General features: G+C 40.6%; 1 protein-coding gene across 10 annotated transcripts in view; it reads right to left on the minus strand.

The window, feature by feature from the left end:
* Positions 1-15804, minus strand: part of MYCBP2 (MYC binding protein 2) — a 144914-nt gene that overhangs the window by 44648 nt on the left and 84462 nt on the right. For 5 of the 10 annotated variants that reach the window (XM_087726884.1, XM_087726880.1, XM_087726879.1 and 2 more), the window contains 5 exons: positions 13678-13752; positions 12058-12282; positions 11121-11253; positions 10562-10687; positions 3818-3979 (listed from right to left, as the gene is read on the minus strand). In XM_087726884.1, the coding sequence (XP_087583010.1) occupies positions 3818-3979; positions 10562-10687; positions 11121-11253; positions 12058-12282; positions 13678-13752 (721 nt within the window). The remainder of the gene's footprint in view (positions 1-3817; positions 3980-10561; positions 10688-11120; positions 11254-12057; positions 12283-13677; positions 13753-15804) is intronic. The other 5 variants (XM_087726881.1, XM_087726885.1, XM_087726882.1 and 2 more) reach the window with 4 other exon arrangements.

The following is a 15804-nucleotide window of genomic DNA, read 5'->3' on the forward strand; positions in this document are numbered from 1 at the left end:
ATAGCACTTAGACTTATATATCGCTTCATATTGCTTTGCAGCCCTCTCTAAGCGGTTTACAGAGTCAGCCTCTTGCCCCCAACAATCTGGGTCCTCATTTGACCCACCTCGGAAGGATGGAAGGCTGAGTCAACCTTGAGCCTGGTGAGATTTGAACTGTCAAACTGCAGCAGCCGGCGGCCAGCAGAAGTAGCCTGCAGTACTGCACTTTAATCACTGTGCCACCGCGGCTCTTACTAACACTGATGATGTTACCTAGTTAGGGTAATGAAACATCTGCAAGAAAACAAGCAAGCTCTGAGAGCACCAAGGACCCCTCATTTCAGCCCCGAGCTACAAATACTCTCCTTTATTGGAATGGTTGTAAGTCAAGGACTATGTATATTCAGATATCTGTAACGTTTCCCCTACAGTGCAGAGCATATGGGTGGGTGAGAAGGAGAAGACAGCAGCCAGCTTTCTCTAAAGAAGGGATTGGGCCTACAGTGAGAGTAAAGATTAAACCACAAATGCTTGATTCTAAAACATTAACCCAAATAAATGCACTGGGATTTCCTTACACATATTGTAAACATGTACGGGAAGAGCTAAACTGTCACCGGGCACAGTTCCTGCTACAGAAGAGAAAATGCTACTGTTCTTTTGATCATCACATTAATACTCTCTTCACATAAAGTGCTCATCGGTCCATGGCAAAAACAAACCAGAAATATTCAAAGTGTATTTAAGGGCTGGTATTGCATTTTCTCCCAGTTAAAGTGACAGGGGAAAGGAAAGAGTTTCTTAAGACAGAAAAGGATTTCTGTGCTTCCCCTGATCCCATTCATTTTCAGCTAAGTTTATAAAAACCGTATCTTTTTTTTTTCAAAATCACATGCAAAGACATATTTAACACATCTTATACTTTAGCTTTCAGCTGTGTAGGAATACAGGGAAAAAGGACTAAAAAAGTAAATAAGAGTTTGATTTCCTTTTCAAAGCAGCTGAAAGTGTATATATGTGAGTGTGTGTAAAATTTCCACAAGTCTTGTAAGCATGGAAATTATTTCCTTAATGCTTCTATTAGGCCTCTACCAAACTACAGCTGTTTCTTGCAATGTGATCAATAATTTGCTATTACATGAGCTATCCATCACTCGGATTAGGTATTCCCATCAATGCAACAGGACACAAAAGCTATATAAGTTTATATAAGTTATATGTTTGAGGGCCAAAGTTAAGAAGAGGCAAATAAGAAATAGGGGGTAAGATTTCTTAAGCTGAAATGTTTTCCTTTCCTTTTTATTCTATTTCCTTTCTCTTCTAAAGCTGTATCATCTTGTCAAAATGCTCACAATACTCTTATTGTGAATGAAGACTCCATGAGAATCATATAAACTGAACCAGTGGACAGCACAAATCAGAATTTGCAGATCACTTGCATTTGGAGCAAGCGAAACAAATTAAATTCTTCTAAGATTGAATTGTTTTTTGTCAGTAAACAGTCAGCACACTCTTGGTGGCTTTCCTGGATGGATTCACAGGTGGTCTGTGATCTTGGGAGTTATGCTGGAGTAAATCTTAATACTATGGCCTCAGGCTGGAAGCAGAATTATCATCACCCAATATTTTAAGAAGATATAGCACTAGAAAGCTAAGGAAGTACCCCTTGACTCAGAAGTTTTATGTGCTGTCAAGTAATTTTTGTTACAAATGGATAGTTTGGCATCATAATTCACTTTCATTTCCACCTATAGCTCTAATAAAAAGAGAATTGAGCACAGATTTGAAGATATTCAAAGTTTCTACTTCAGATCTGCGTAAGATTTCAAATACACAATGATTAAAATCCATTGCGTTGGCTCCGTGTTGTATTTCAAGAAGGGGAACTACTATCCTTTCCATATAGATCTTTTGAAGAGAAGAGGGGGAAAAATAACCTTCTGCTCTGAGCATTAATGAGGATTTCAAGCAAACTGATCCATTCACTTGTAAACAAAAAAGTCTAATCTATACCAAGGCAATCAGCAGAGCATCCTTGATGCCCAAAAGTGTTAGCTGGCTCATTAATTGCACATGTACTATTATTTTTTTTGGGGGGGGGGGCTGAGGGTTGTTTTTAAACTATCTACTGAGGAATCCCAAAACCTAAACCTAGAGACTCTTGTCACATCCCTTATACCAAGGGTGTCAAACTCACGTCGTCATGTGACGTATCACAACTTTTCCTCCCTTCGCTAAATGAGGCAAGGGCGTGGCCAGTGTGTGACGCATCCGGGCCATGAGTTTCAGAGCCCAGCTTTTTACCCTCTGATGAAGCCAAGGAGGACAGAAAGGATCCACGTAACCAAACATGATCCTCTATTTTCTCTTACTTGTGGATTCTCTTTCCTGGGTTATCACTTTGGAAATGCTTCCTGAGGTTTATTTCCACTAAGTGGCCAAAGTCTCCAGAAATAATGGGTGGTAAGCAGGACACTTGGGAATCTTATGAGTCAAGAAGAGGATTCGAACTTCTCGGTCTCAACAGCTAGCCCAATGGCACTTCTACTGATCTCTGCAGGTCCTTGAACTTCAAAGGGATGTCACCTGTGGTTTCCTTTATCCATAAAACCAGAAACCGACATGAGGAAAACTTTGGAAGGAAGAATGTGTGTGGACTAATTAAAAATGGATGTGCTGTTCTCGAGGTTGAACCCAATTGGTAAGTTTAAAGTTTTTTACTTCTGTAGCGTTTCTTCTTCTGAGGTTTTTCCCTTTTGTCACCTTCAGTGGAAGAAGGCCATCTTGTTTAAGGATTGGACAGAACAGTCAAAATTTCTGGTCCTCCGATTAAAAATTAAAAGGAATTATACCACATGTTTAACAGAGAAGATTAAGAACTCTCTGAAAACAGGCAAAAGTCAAAGTTTTAATGTGGTCTTACTCTGAAGGACCAGGATTGAATTCCTTTCTATTATATATAGAAAAAATGAGTGGAACACACAGCTTGAACATTAACCTATCAGCATTAATCCCGATAAGCTCAATGAACAACTTTTAGGGACTCTATTCTCAACCCTTACTATCCTCCCGGCCTTCCGTAAAGCCATCAAGACCTGGCTGTTCCGGCAGGCCTGGGGCTGTTGACGTATCCAGCCCCACTTTAATTATGAATGTTGTAATTTTAAAATGTTGTATTGTCTTATTTATCCCCCTCCCTTTTTATTGTAAGCCGCCCGGAGTCCTCCGGGAGTGGGCGGCATACAAAACTAATAAACTAAACTAAACTAATAAACTAACTTTTATGGAATTCTATTATGGAACAAAATGGAATATGAAGACAAGATCTTATAGAATTTAGTGAAACTCCCACAGTATTATGAAGAAAGTAAGAAAAAAGAATCAATTAGTGATCATCTTTGAGATAAATGTTTTGATATCAAAGTATTGCCTTCATTCACCAATGCTTCAGTTTAAACCATAGCTGGATAATAACTGCAACAAACTCGTCCACCAATGTTCAAGATGTAACAATACTTACGAGAAATTTCAACTCTTAGAAATATTATATGATTTGAGAATTCTTTTACTGAATTAAACTCAGATAATTATTATTATTATTTACAAATACTTCTGTAAGCGCACTATCCATGCCACAGATCATAAACAAAAGGCCAGGGTGACAATCCCTACTAATTATAGGTAAACCTCCCATTTGGTTCCATGTGATGGAAAGTCAACACACAGCGGCAAAGAAAAGTGAAGGTGATAAGCAGCGGATAGGCAACTGAGGTGGTGATAGCAATGGCGCAGCTTCGAAACGGACAGATGAGGCAGGAAAGGCTGACGGACTTACTCTGAAGCTGTGGCGGAGGTTGCTGGAAGGGAAGGGACTGTCCAAACACAAATGGGCTGTGGATTAGGGAAGAGGGAGGATTTGCAGCTTGATCAAAGATGGAAGGAGCTGGGAGACTAGGCCGTGACTGAATGGAATTCAAAAGGGCGCTCAGATGGTCACCTGCAGTGGGCAAAACAGTTAGAACTACAACCTGTTACCTTCAAAGAGGGCAATCAAACGTTCATTTGAGACCAGTGAGGTCTGCTGCGACTTGTAATTAAGATCTATTCTGCTCACAAGGAATATAGTACAAGATGACGCAGCGGTTAACAGATGTTTGGTGGAATTGTGAGCAGCATTGACCAAATATCTTTGCAAAAACCAAAACATACAGAGATTATTAGAAGCGTGTTTCATCAAACATTTTTCCAATAGTCTTCCTTTTGTAAGTTAAAAACAAGATTGTAGCTGATCTTGGAACAAGCCCACTATGAGTGTCTGAACAAAGACTTTGGAACTCAAAAACAAATAAATAGCCAATGGGAGGAAGAAAAACAAACTAGATATAAATTTATTTAGAATACATAAAGCAGAGACAATGGTAGTTCCTATTATGAAGAATACCCCAATTTACCCCATCCCACCCTGTTCCATCTCATCAGGCTGGTGTCTACTCTCTTGATGGCTCCTAAGTTGTCCCTGGAGAATATCTGGAGGAGGAGGAGGGTGGTATGAACCTCCTATGCTAGTGCCATGAGTTTTATGGTATGACAATCATACTTTAATACTCACATTTCAAGCAGATATTCAAATGACAGAGAGTGCCCTCCCTTTTGTGCAGCTGAGGACGCTGAACAGCTGTGATCTGTTTCAAATGTATTATTAGCAGTATATATTTTCAAATAATTTTCATGAGTTTCTCCTTAGAAAATAAGATTTCCATAGACTATTGATCATTCCAGAAGGCAGAGCACCTTGAAAATCTGCCCCGTTTGATTTCAAACAGGAAATATTTTGAACTTGCCTAAATGGACTCATAGAGAGGGCTCTACGTTTACCAATATTAACTAACATTTTTTTAAAAAAATAAACAGTCCCTGTTTGCTAACAATTCCATGGATATAGGTCTATGGAGATTCTCAATCATCCAGGTCACAGTTGTCCCAAAGATGTTTTTTTTTTTTTAAGGCAACTGGACTTTCTCGATGCTTCCTTTGAAAATGTTTCACTTCTCACTTAAGAAACGTCTTTAGTTCTGAAGAACTAAAGTGTAAGAGATTGCTGAAGAACTGAAGAAACTTCTTGGATGTGAAGCGAAACGTTTTCAAAGAAAATACCAAGAAAGTCCAATTGCCCTTTGGAGAAAAAAAAACCCTTTGGGACAAATTCCATAGAAAGAATCTGCAATCAGAATTAAATGTCAAGCAAGAGGCACTCTCTTCACCTATAGAAAGTCCCCTGATTTTTTCAACTTTCCTACTGCTGACCTCCAGAGTCTCTGACGTAGCCAGCCTATCCCGGAGCGGCATATTTCAAAGATAATTTTAATGACACCTCATTCAAATTTCCAAAGTTGTCCACAAGTTACGGTGACACTTTTCTATCAAGGAGGTAGAATCTTGTTGCAGAAAGCTTCTTTTCTATGCACTTATTTGTGACTTCACCTATTATACTAAATCATTTTATTATTGGAATTTTTTAAAATTACTTTAATGCCGATTGCACATTTGGCATATTTCTGTTAATAATCATTTTTGTTTCTTAATTTTCAATCCAACATAAATTGGGTTTAAAAAAGGTTTCTGGAGGAGAGATATGCAAATTGCCTTCATCTTGGTAAATCTTAATTCTTATTCAAATGTTACTTTATCATGGGGGGATTCCTGATAGAAGGCCCCATTCATCTTCTCTAGCAATACTTACATGTACACTGAATAGAATAGAATAACAGAGTGGGAAGGGACATTGGAGGTCTTCTAGTCCAACCTCCTGCTTAGGCAGGAAACCCTACACCACTTCAGACAAATGGTTATTTAACATCTTCTTAAAAACTTCCAGTGTTGGAGCATTCACAACTTCTGGAGGCAAGTTGTCCCACTGATTAATTGTTCTAACTGTCAGGAAATTTCTCCTTAGTTCAAGGTTTCTTTTCTCCTTGGTTAGTTTCTCTCCATTGCTTCTTGTCCTGCCCTCAGGTGCTTTGGAGAATAGCTTGACTCCCTCTTCTTTGTGGCAGCCCCTGAGATATTGGAACTCTGCTATCATGTCTCTCCTAGTCCTTCTTTTCATTAAACTAGACATACCCAGTTCTTGCAACCGTTCTTCATATGTTTTAGCCTCCAGTCCCCTAATCATATTTGTTGCTCTTCTCTGCACTCTTTCTGAAGAGTGAATAAAATACTATGTCCAAACATTCAATCCAGTGGATAAAGAGACTTCTAATAACATTACAATACATCAAAAATCACCCCTCTTGAAATGATAGCCAAGCAATAATCTTGCAGATTCCAAAAACCTCTCAAAAAGATCTCCCATTAACATCTAAAAAAGATTTCCTAATGAAAAACCATCTCCTTCTTAGAAGATCAGTTATAGGAAGGTGCCAAAATCAGTCCTCTGCGGTCTATTTGTGAAATGATACCTCCTTGCGTAGGCTGAAGAAATGCTATCTGAATTATTAGGTGGATTTACTCAGTTATTTTTGAGAGATGAATGCCTAAAAGACACAAGGAGAATCTTATTGATGAGGAAAAAAAAATGAGAACCCTAAATTAATCCAATTCGTATTTTGAAAATCCCACTTGAATGGATAAATTTGGAGAACAAGATACCATGAACTTAATCCATGATAAGAATGATTCATGATTATCCACGTGAACGCTGTGAAAGTCCTTCGTTGCAATTCTGAACATTGCCGGGGTGGAATTTTAGTCAAAGGCACTGATGGTGTTACTTCATTTGGTAAGAAAACGTTTCCAACAAAACAACCAAGCTCAGAGAACACACCAAGAACCCCACAGGAAAAAGGAAAATTATGCTTTAGCAACAGATACCCAATTCGCTGCCTAAAACTAGAAACAGGAAAGTCATTCAATGCTGCTGTCTTCAGGAGCCCACCCATGTGGAGAGAAATGTCCTAACACTGAAAGCAAGGAAAAGAGGTGTGCTAATTTTGCCTCAAAACAGAAATGAGTAATTTGGGAAGACCTCAGCCACGAGTCTCCCTAACCGATCAACCCTCTCCCTATGCTGGTGAGATAGGGAGAACATATGAGTAAAATCAAGAGAGCTGGTTTGATCTTTGAAAAACGTTCTAAGAAACCTATCTTCTTGTCTTCTTTCACTATATATTGCCTCTGTATGTATGTTCCAGCATAACTCTGGAATGCCTCGAGCAATTTCAACCAAACTTGGTACACAGATGACTTACTCTCTGGAGAAAAATGCTGTGGGTGGTAAGACATCCCTAACACCCCTCGGGTTGTGTGTTCTGTTAAGATACAGTCTGTTGTGCCTTAAAATGGTTTCTATTGTACTGCCATAAAATGGCTTCTAATGTGCAGCGCAATGGAGTTGCCATGGTAACAGCTTCACAGTACTCCACAAGGGGGCTCCCTCTGGTAAGGGGGAAAAATCCAGCATTAGAAATTACGTTTGGTCCGGACATTTCCCCCCTATAAATAAATAAATACCCGGGCAACGCTGGGTTATTGGCTAGTATTATATATAATATAGAGTAACATATACCTATCACTTCAGTAGACTGAATTGTTTTTGGAAGCTGACCTTTCAAAGCTCAAGTTCAAAAATGGAGTGGCTATTCTAAGCCCCATCTTTCTGCTGGACTAAAGGAGATGATAAGAAGAAGGCTGAATGTTGGCACTGTGAGGAATCAGAAACAGATTTCAAGCGGATTTGCAAAATTAAGTTTGTCTGTAAGGAGAGGTCAGGGAAGGGTATATAAACTGCTTTTTCAGTACAATGTGCCAGTTCTTTCTCCAAGAATTTCTTGGGTCACTATAACGATGGGATGAGGGTCATATCTTTCAAATGATGTGTAGCCGCATCCATTTTTCAGTATATTTAGGTGCAGTAAGGTCAAGGACACAACTACTAAAAGGATTTTCATGTTTTGGTGTTATACAGAAGCTCAAATAAAATGAAATAAAATAAAAAACCCAACTAGACAAGAAAAAGAAATGAGTCAAAAAGACCTATAATGGACGGACACACACACACACACACACACACACACACACACACACACACACACACACACACACACACACACACACACACACACACACACACACACACACACACACACACACACACACACACATATATATATATATATATATATATATATATATATATATATATATTTTAAAGATGTCATGAATTAATGTAGTGGCAGGGAATCCAGAAAAGAGGACCATACATTCTTGGTGTTTCTCGATTATACAAAAAATAAGAAAATATTTTAAAAACAAGCTTCTTAATATTTTGGTCTACGTCCAGCTACTCCTTCAAAGCAGTTAACCATAGATTTAAAGAAAGAAAAAAACCTGATTAGCATAGCAAGCACAGGAAGATAAATTTCTAGTTATAGAAAAACTAAATTTATGATCCAGTAAACATTCTACTCTTTTAGACCGTTACTCATTTTAAATTTTGTGTTCTCAAGCTCTACACTGCATTCATGGGCACTGGATATACTACTCCGATTTGATAAACCTAGCTACTAAAAATGGCCCAAGGTATGTTAACACTTGGCGCCACTAATATGTAGCAATCGGTTGGAATCAACCGTCTCTTCTGCAGACAACTGGAGGAAGCGTTTTATCCAGTTTTCATTGGAAAGCGGCGAAACACCCAGATCCTGCCTTAAAATGCCCCATTTTAAATGAGTGGCAGAACAGATAAGACTGGCCTTGTGGCTCTGGGATATCAGTGCTCAAAGTCAGCAGTTCAAGAAAGGCCCATTCATGGGAGCAGAGAGGGGGGGATTGGCTCCTCCATGCCAAAGTATGTTTTCCCCAGAAAGTACAATTTGTCAGTCCTGGATTGGGAATGCTTGCAATTTGGGGTGGTGGTGGTGATAGGTATGTAAGAGAGGGAGAGGGAGGGGGAGGGAGGGAGGGAGGGAGGGAGAGAGAGAGAGAGAGATCCCACATGAAGAAACATGGGGTAGGGGAGTTTTAAAACATTCCAGATTTTCTGAAGTAAATGCAGGCTGTAAAGTAGAAGAAACATCTGTATGAATAAACTGAACTTTAAAATGTTTTGTACGTCATTTATATTGAATGACTGTGTCGCCTTGGTGAGATGGGTTGCATAGAAGACAATTTAGATAGATAGGTAGGTAGGTAGGTAGGTAGATAGATAGATGGATGGATGGATGGATGGATGGATGGATGGATGGATGGGAGGGAGGGAGGGAGGGAGGGAGGAAAGAGAAAGAAAGAAATAAAAGGAAGAAAAGAAAGAAAAGGAAAGAAAAGAAAGATGCTTAATGTTTTATGATTTTCTTGTTGATGCCACTCCAAGAAAGAGTGAAGAGTAGTCTTCTGTTTTGATTTAGCCATTGGAATCAAAGCTATTTATTTTCACATTGCTCAAATCAATAATCTCTCTCTCCTGAAGAAGCTGGAGGCAGAACATAAAATACTTCCTCCTTTCGGTTCTCCATTAAAAACAATCCTGTGCAATAGGTTGAGGTGACAAAGAGACCAGTCAGGATTACCCTATAGTTGAGGGCAGAATTGAATTATGGTTCGTTATTTTACAATTAAAGATCCATCGGAATAAATATGTTTTTCAAAGAAGGCGAAAACTCTTCTTACAGTCAAGCTCAAGTTCCTAGTAACTCAGGGACACCTTCATGTGGGTTTCAGCGTGAAGTTCTAGGAGGGGCTTATTTCTAGTTCTAATCTAGAGCCCTGACTTCTCCTGCTAGCCTTCCATCCGAATACTAACCAGTTCCAGTGTTGTTGCTCAACTTTCAGCATCAACCGTGACCAGCTAGAGCAGGGGTAGTCAACCTTTTTATACCTACCGGCCAGAGATGGGTTCCTACCAGTTCGCACCTATTCGGTAGAACCGGTTCGTCAAATCTACCGAACCGGTTAGAAGAGGTTCCACCAGTGGACCCGGAAAGCAGGCCACACCTACAGAAGAGGTTCCAAAAATTTTTGAAACCCACCACTGGCAAGGATCTTGTAACTTGACAGCTTTAAGACTTGCATGCTTCAATGCCAGAGTTTCTGAATAGCTACTTGGACCGACCTAAGTACTATTTTATAATTTCATATCCGGTCACATGGGTGGCAAGCCACTCCCACAAAGGAGGCCACACCCACAGAGTAGGTTCCAACAATTTTTGAAACCCACCACTGCTACCGTCCACTTTTGTATCTCTGTTAGTAGTAAAATGTTCTAACCGCCCACCGGTTCCACAGTAATGGTGATTTATAAAGTAGGGAAGTAACTTTACTTTATCAAATTCATAAAGCAGAGTTACAGCAAACCCCTACCGCCCACCATGAAAGCTGGAACGCCAACTAGTGGGCGGTAGGGACCAGGTTGACTACCACTGAGCTAGAGTGTGACCTAGCTAGAGTCACGGTCATCATCCTCACACATTTCTTGTCTAATTTTAAAAACGCAGAGAGTGTATTAATGCAGCAGACAAGCCCGCAAGAAAGACCGCTTGCTAGTTGAAGTAGGCGCAAAGCAAATATCCCGGGGCAGGTTTTTTACCTTTGTGGTTTCCAAGTCCATAGTCAAATCCTTGCTCATTACTGCAGGCTGTCCCTCTGTGGAAAGCTTGCAGCGAGAAAGGGCTCGGTGGAGGAGTCTGGCCGTTCTGATCAACAAGAACTTGCTCTGTTTAAACAAAGAAATAAGCCAAAAAATGGAAAAAAATATAATAATATCCCAAGCTTGGTTTAGAGCACCATACCGGAACGGTACTTGGTGCTCCCAACAGGCACCGGTACGCCCGTACTGGGACATATCGGTCATATCCCACCACTGCCGTAATGCTAGACACATGCATAGAGCCTTATTGTTATAGAGTAGTGAAGAATAGCTAATATATTAATTTATTATAGGACACTTCTTTTATTAATTTTATTGTTTTTATGTTGTGTTTTATATTCTATGAGGCGCCTTGAGTTGCCATGTGCAAATAAGCAGCAATATAAATTCAACCAACCAACCAATCAAGACAGACAGACTCTGGTCCGCTCTTGGTGTTGTGTGCTTAGCTCTAAAGCCCTTGAAGGAGACAGCTTTGCAAAAAAATGGTGGCACTTGCCATCTTCGTGACGCAGATACTGGTTCCCGCCTCTGTCTCTAGCCAAAGACCAGGCCTCCCCTTCGTCGCTTTCGCAGAATTCGACCATGCTGTTTTTGTCCATCCGCACCCAGGTCCCTTCCGAATTGGTCACCTGGCGTGCACAGATATAGGAAGAAGGAGGTCAGGATTTAATTCGCTTCTTGCTCTGGGTCACGAGAGGCAGCAATACGATTCCGCACATGAAAAGGAGCCTTCTTCTCCAGTCAGAGAAAAGCAACATACAGCCATGTTTCCCCAGTTAATTTCCAAAGAATGAAGAAGAATTTTTTTTAAAAAAAAATGGCATGCATTTACAGAAAGCTTGAGATCAGTATTTTGAACAGATTACACTGAAGTAGGTTCAGAAGAAGAAAAATAAGAAGAATCGGGTCATTTAGAAAGTTCTGTGGCATGTCTGATTTCATTTCATTTCATTTTTTGAAAGCTCGAAAACAGAGAAAGGCTGAAAAGGTAAGCCGTAGGTATTCCACAGTCCCAAAGTGCTATTATACGTCCTTTGGATGTTCTTTGGGGGGGGGGGGGGAGAAATAGCATGACACACTACATCCTCACACCCGTTGCAAGAAAAGAAGACCGAAGCATGCAAAAGTGGAACACTGATTCCAAGAAGTCAGACAATTTTTGCGGCACCCCCACCAGTAGTTCATTAGCGAAGTTTGCAAGAGAACAACTTGCTGATTTGTTTTTATGAATGAACTCTATTCTAAAATGAAATACGTGAGAAAAAAAACAGCAGATGAATTAAATTGTAGACAACCATCTACAAAAGTTGACCCCTTGGCAACCCCAAGGGAGGAAAAGCAAAGGCTGGGGAAGAGAGCAGTTTTAGCTTAAGGACATCTGATTTGCAAGCCAGTATCTATGAAGGTAAGAAGGGAAGTTCCAGGAGTCCTACCTCGCCCACTGCCTTGACTCTGTTCCCCAGGACTAACATTCCAATGGGGATGCCTCTAAGGTTGGGACAGCTTCGGACGTTGTGACCTGACGGGCCGGTCTTCACTACCTTATACAGTCCAGGCCCACCACGAAGGAATGGCGCATCGGGCTCCTGCATGACTGCTTCCTGAGGACAGGGTGAGTTGGGGTCTTTGAAAAAGTCCTCTGCATTAGATCTAGACTCCTGGAAATTTTGGAACACAACAAAACAGAACAAAACAAAACCAGAACAGCCTGTTAATAATGCCCTTGTAGTTTTCAGCTCTACCCTCTTATAAGCTGCCGCAACTAAGGTCCGCTCTAAAAGACGATCACACGTGTTAATTTCCTTATCAAACGTCTATGGAGGTTCATAGTCATCCAGGTCATGGTTGCCCCAAAGGTGCTATTTTTTTTTTCATGAGGCAGCTCTTGTTTTTCTTTGAAGATGTTTTGCTTCTCACCCAAGAAGCTTTTTCAGATGAAGAAATTGGATGAGAAACAAAACGCCTTCAAAGAGAAACAAGGAAAGTCCAGCTGCATCTTGGGGAAAAAAAAACACCTTTGCGATTCCTTATCAATCCTGAATTACTTCTGTACCTAAACATCTGCTGTGAATAAAGCAAACACTCATCCATCATTTTGAAAAAAACGGTTCCACCACAAAACCGCGGTCGACTAAAGCGCGCTCGACGAAACCGCGTACCTGACGTCATCACAGTGTGATGAAAAAAGCACGCTGTGAGCGGTAAAGCTAAAATTAACACGTAAACCTAAACCTAACCCCCCGAAATCTAACCCTAAACCTAACCCTTAACCTAACCCTAAACCTAACCCTCAACCTAACCCTAAACCTAACCCTTAACCTAACGCTAACCCTTAACCTAACCCTAAACCTAACCCTAACGCTTAACGTAACCCTAACCCTAACCCTTAACCTAACCCTAACCCTAACCCTAACCCTTACCTTTATGTGAATCGGCTTGCTTTAAAAGCGCTTTTTAAAGCGCCCTTTTTTCTCCACGGTCGTTGTTGTCGCGCTGCTGATGACGTCAGCGACGCGCTTTAATCGGGCGCGCTTTAGTGGACCACGGTTTTGTCGTGCCACGGAAAAACACACACTAGCGGAAGACTAAAAATACAACCCTCCGAGCTGGGAAAAAAAGCATTTGCATACGAATGCAGAATCTGGAAGGGACAGGAGGTGGTACAGGCAATGGACTGGGACAGGCAAGGACTTATCTGGGAATCTGACATCAAACAAAGACCTCCTACAGAATTCCAATGGGAGCTGACTTGGTTACTAAAAGAAGAAGTGCAACACTGTTCTTTACTTTTGGTCTTTGAAGGCTCACCCAGAAATCCAACCCAATGCTCTGGGGTGCATCTCAATTCCTTCAGGACAAAAGGTACAAAGGTACAAGAAACCTAACCAATCTAAACTAAGCATAAGCATGCACCGCGTGAGTCTCTCCTCAGCAGGTGTCCAACCGAAGGGGATTCCTAAGGGCAAAGAGTTTGACATCCCCCAGACGGATGTCTCATTCTTCGTCTCAACTACAGTGGAAGAGAGAAGTGCAGAAAGTTTCAGAAGGCTCACCTGAGGGGGAAAAGGTTTAGAAGTCCACGGATACAAGTCCAAATCCCTGTCTCCTTGGCTAGCATTAAAGATACTCTATGTAAAGTTTAAGACAGACAGGTATCAATTCAACAACGTTCAACAACAGCAGAAGAAATCAAGAGACAAATACAATGTTTTGGTTTCCCCCCCCCTCTATTTCTGCACCCTTATAACCACGCTCTTTATTTGCTTGTTTTTCAAAAAAAAAAAAATATATGGAACTTTTGTTAGCCGAGTACGTTCCTCAAGGTATCCGCAGGAGGAAAACCTCTGATAAAACGAACGGTTTAGGCTGCCCGCTCTTCTACAGGCTAATGTAGTGTGTCATGCCATTCACCAAACAGGATAAGCCCTTCAGGCAGCTGCCTGATTTTGGTGCAGGAGGATTTCCTCTTGTTGAAGGAGAGGACCAGACTTATCACAGGTCAGATGAAAGTGATATGAAAAGTCAGTCTGCCACTTTATTGCACGAGGCTTGGGAAACCAGGGTTTAAAAACTGGATGTTCTGCCACCAATTTGTAATGGGAAATGTCTGTTTTCAAGTGAAACAGCTAAGATAGATAAAACCCACCCAAGATGGGTTTTTTAAAATGTGTTTTACTGCCTGATGATGCATACGCTCACCGGTTTTGATGATATTATCTGCTGTATTTTGACAAAGCTATTTTTAACACCATTTGTTGGAAAACACAGAGCTGCAGAAATGTTTTCCAAAGTGAAAGGTTTTAGGTCACAGGGGTTTCAAAGGCCTCTTGTCCCTCATTTACAAATCAGGTGGTGGAAGATGCTGCCTTTGCTCGGAGGGGACAGCAAAAGAGGGGGAAGCCACGTTGGTCCACATCAAAAATGAACTCATTAAAAAAGAAATTGTCTACATTTTTTTTAAAAAGTCAGATTCTTTAAACTGAATAAGAGGTTGCACTGCAGATTTAAACGAATATTTGTGATAGATGGATTTTGCAAAGAAAAGGATGAAAATGGTACATTAAGTGAGGAAGTAGCGTGTCAACTGAATATTCAAAATGAATGCATTTGTTTGCTCAATATTAGCATAGCAACTTTTCTAAGCAGGGCCATCTACAGTACAACAGCTCCCAGGTCAGAACACTCTTTCAATATTTGCCTGCCATGTTTAATTTTCACGAGGGAAAAAAAGTAACTAAAATAAAACAGAATTGAAGTATAGACCAAACTCTAGAATTTTATAATTTTTAAGTTGCACATTCTCTTAGCATTCTCAGAAATGAGATTTTAATCATATTAGTCTTTAAAACAGCCAACCTGCAGAATCACCCGTTTCTAAGTTATCATAGCATTCATTAGATCAGTGTTTCTCAACCTTAGCAACTTGAAGATATCTGGACTTCAACTCCCAGAATTCCCCAGCAGCGAATGCTGGCTGGGGAATTCTGGGAGTTGAAGTCCGGACATCTTCAAGTTACCAAGGTTGAGAAACACTGCATTAGATCACCAAAGTTTTTTTTTTGCTAAAATAACCCAACCAAACAAAAATCAAACAAACCCACACGTACCTTAATTATATCTAAAAATAAGTATTTCACACTTTTACAAAACCCGCTGCAGAAAGTATTTTCTGGATTCAATTATGGTTTCAAAGTCAACCCTCTACCAGGTTTTCTGAGCTAGATAAGGAAGAGGCCCCCAATTTGTGACTGATTCCTTTCCTGGGGCTTTTAGCACCTTCCTCTCCCACCACCACCCCCTCCCTTGAAAACCTGGCATTTCCCACAACCTGAGAGGGATATCCTCTTTTAAGAGGTCCACAAAAATGATAAATACAAAAAGGAGGACGACAAATTAACTGAAAACCTGATTCTCAAAATGAATCCGATTAAGCAATGTGCATTTCTGGAACCTTGTTCCCATCAGTTTTATCACCTGCTTTCCTTTCTCCCGAGAAGCCAGTCCTATTTCTCTCTATTCAATATAGCGGGGGGAACAGTCCCGAATAGCCAACTCTTTCTCATTCCTTGTTGGTGCGCTTGCAGCATTGAAATTCGTGCTCAGTCCCTCCAATCGAGCTCCGGCAAACAAACTCTCCTCCACACCCTGTTTGGATGCTGTAAGCAAGCCCTACCTAACCA

Source organism: Thamnophis sirtalis, unplaced genomic scaffold (genome assembly GCF_051295495.1).
Source record: "Thamnophis sirtalis isolate CommonGarterSnake01/CBP01778 unplaced genomic scaffold, rThaSir2_p1.2 scaffold_12, whole genome shotgun sequence".
Taxonomy (NCBI): domain Eukaryota; kingdom Metazoa; phylum Chordata; class Lepidosauria; order Squamata; family Natricidae; genus Thamnophis; species Thamnophis sirtalis.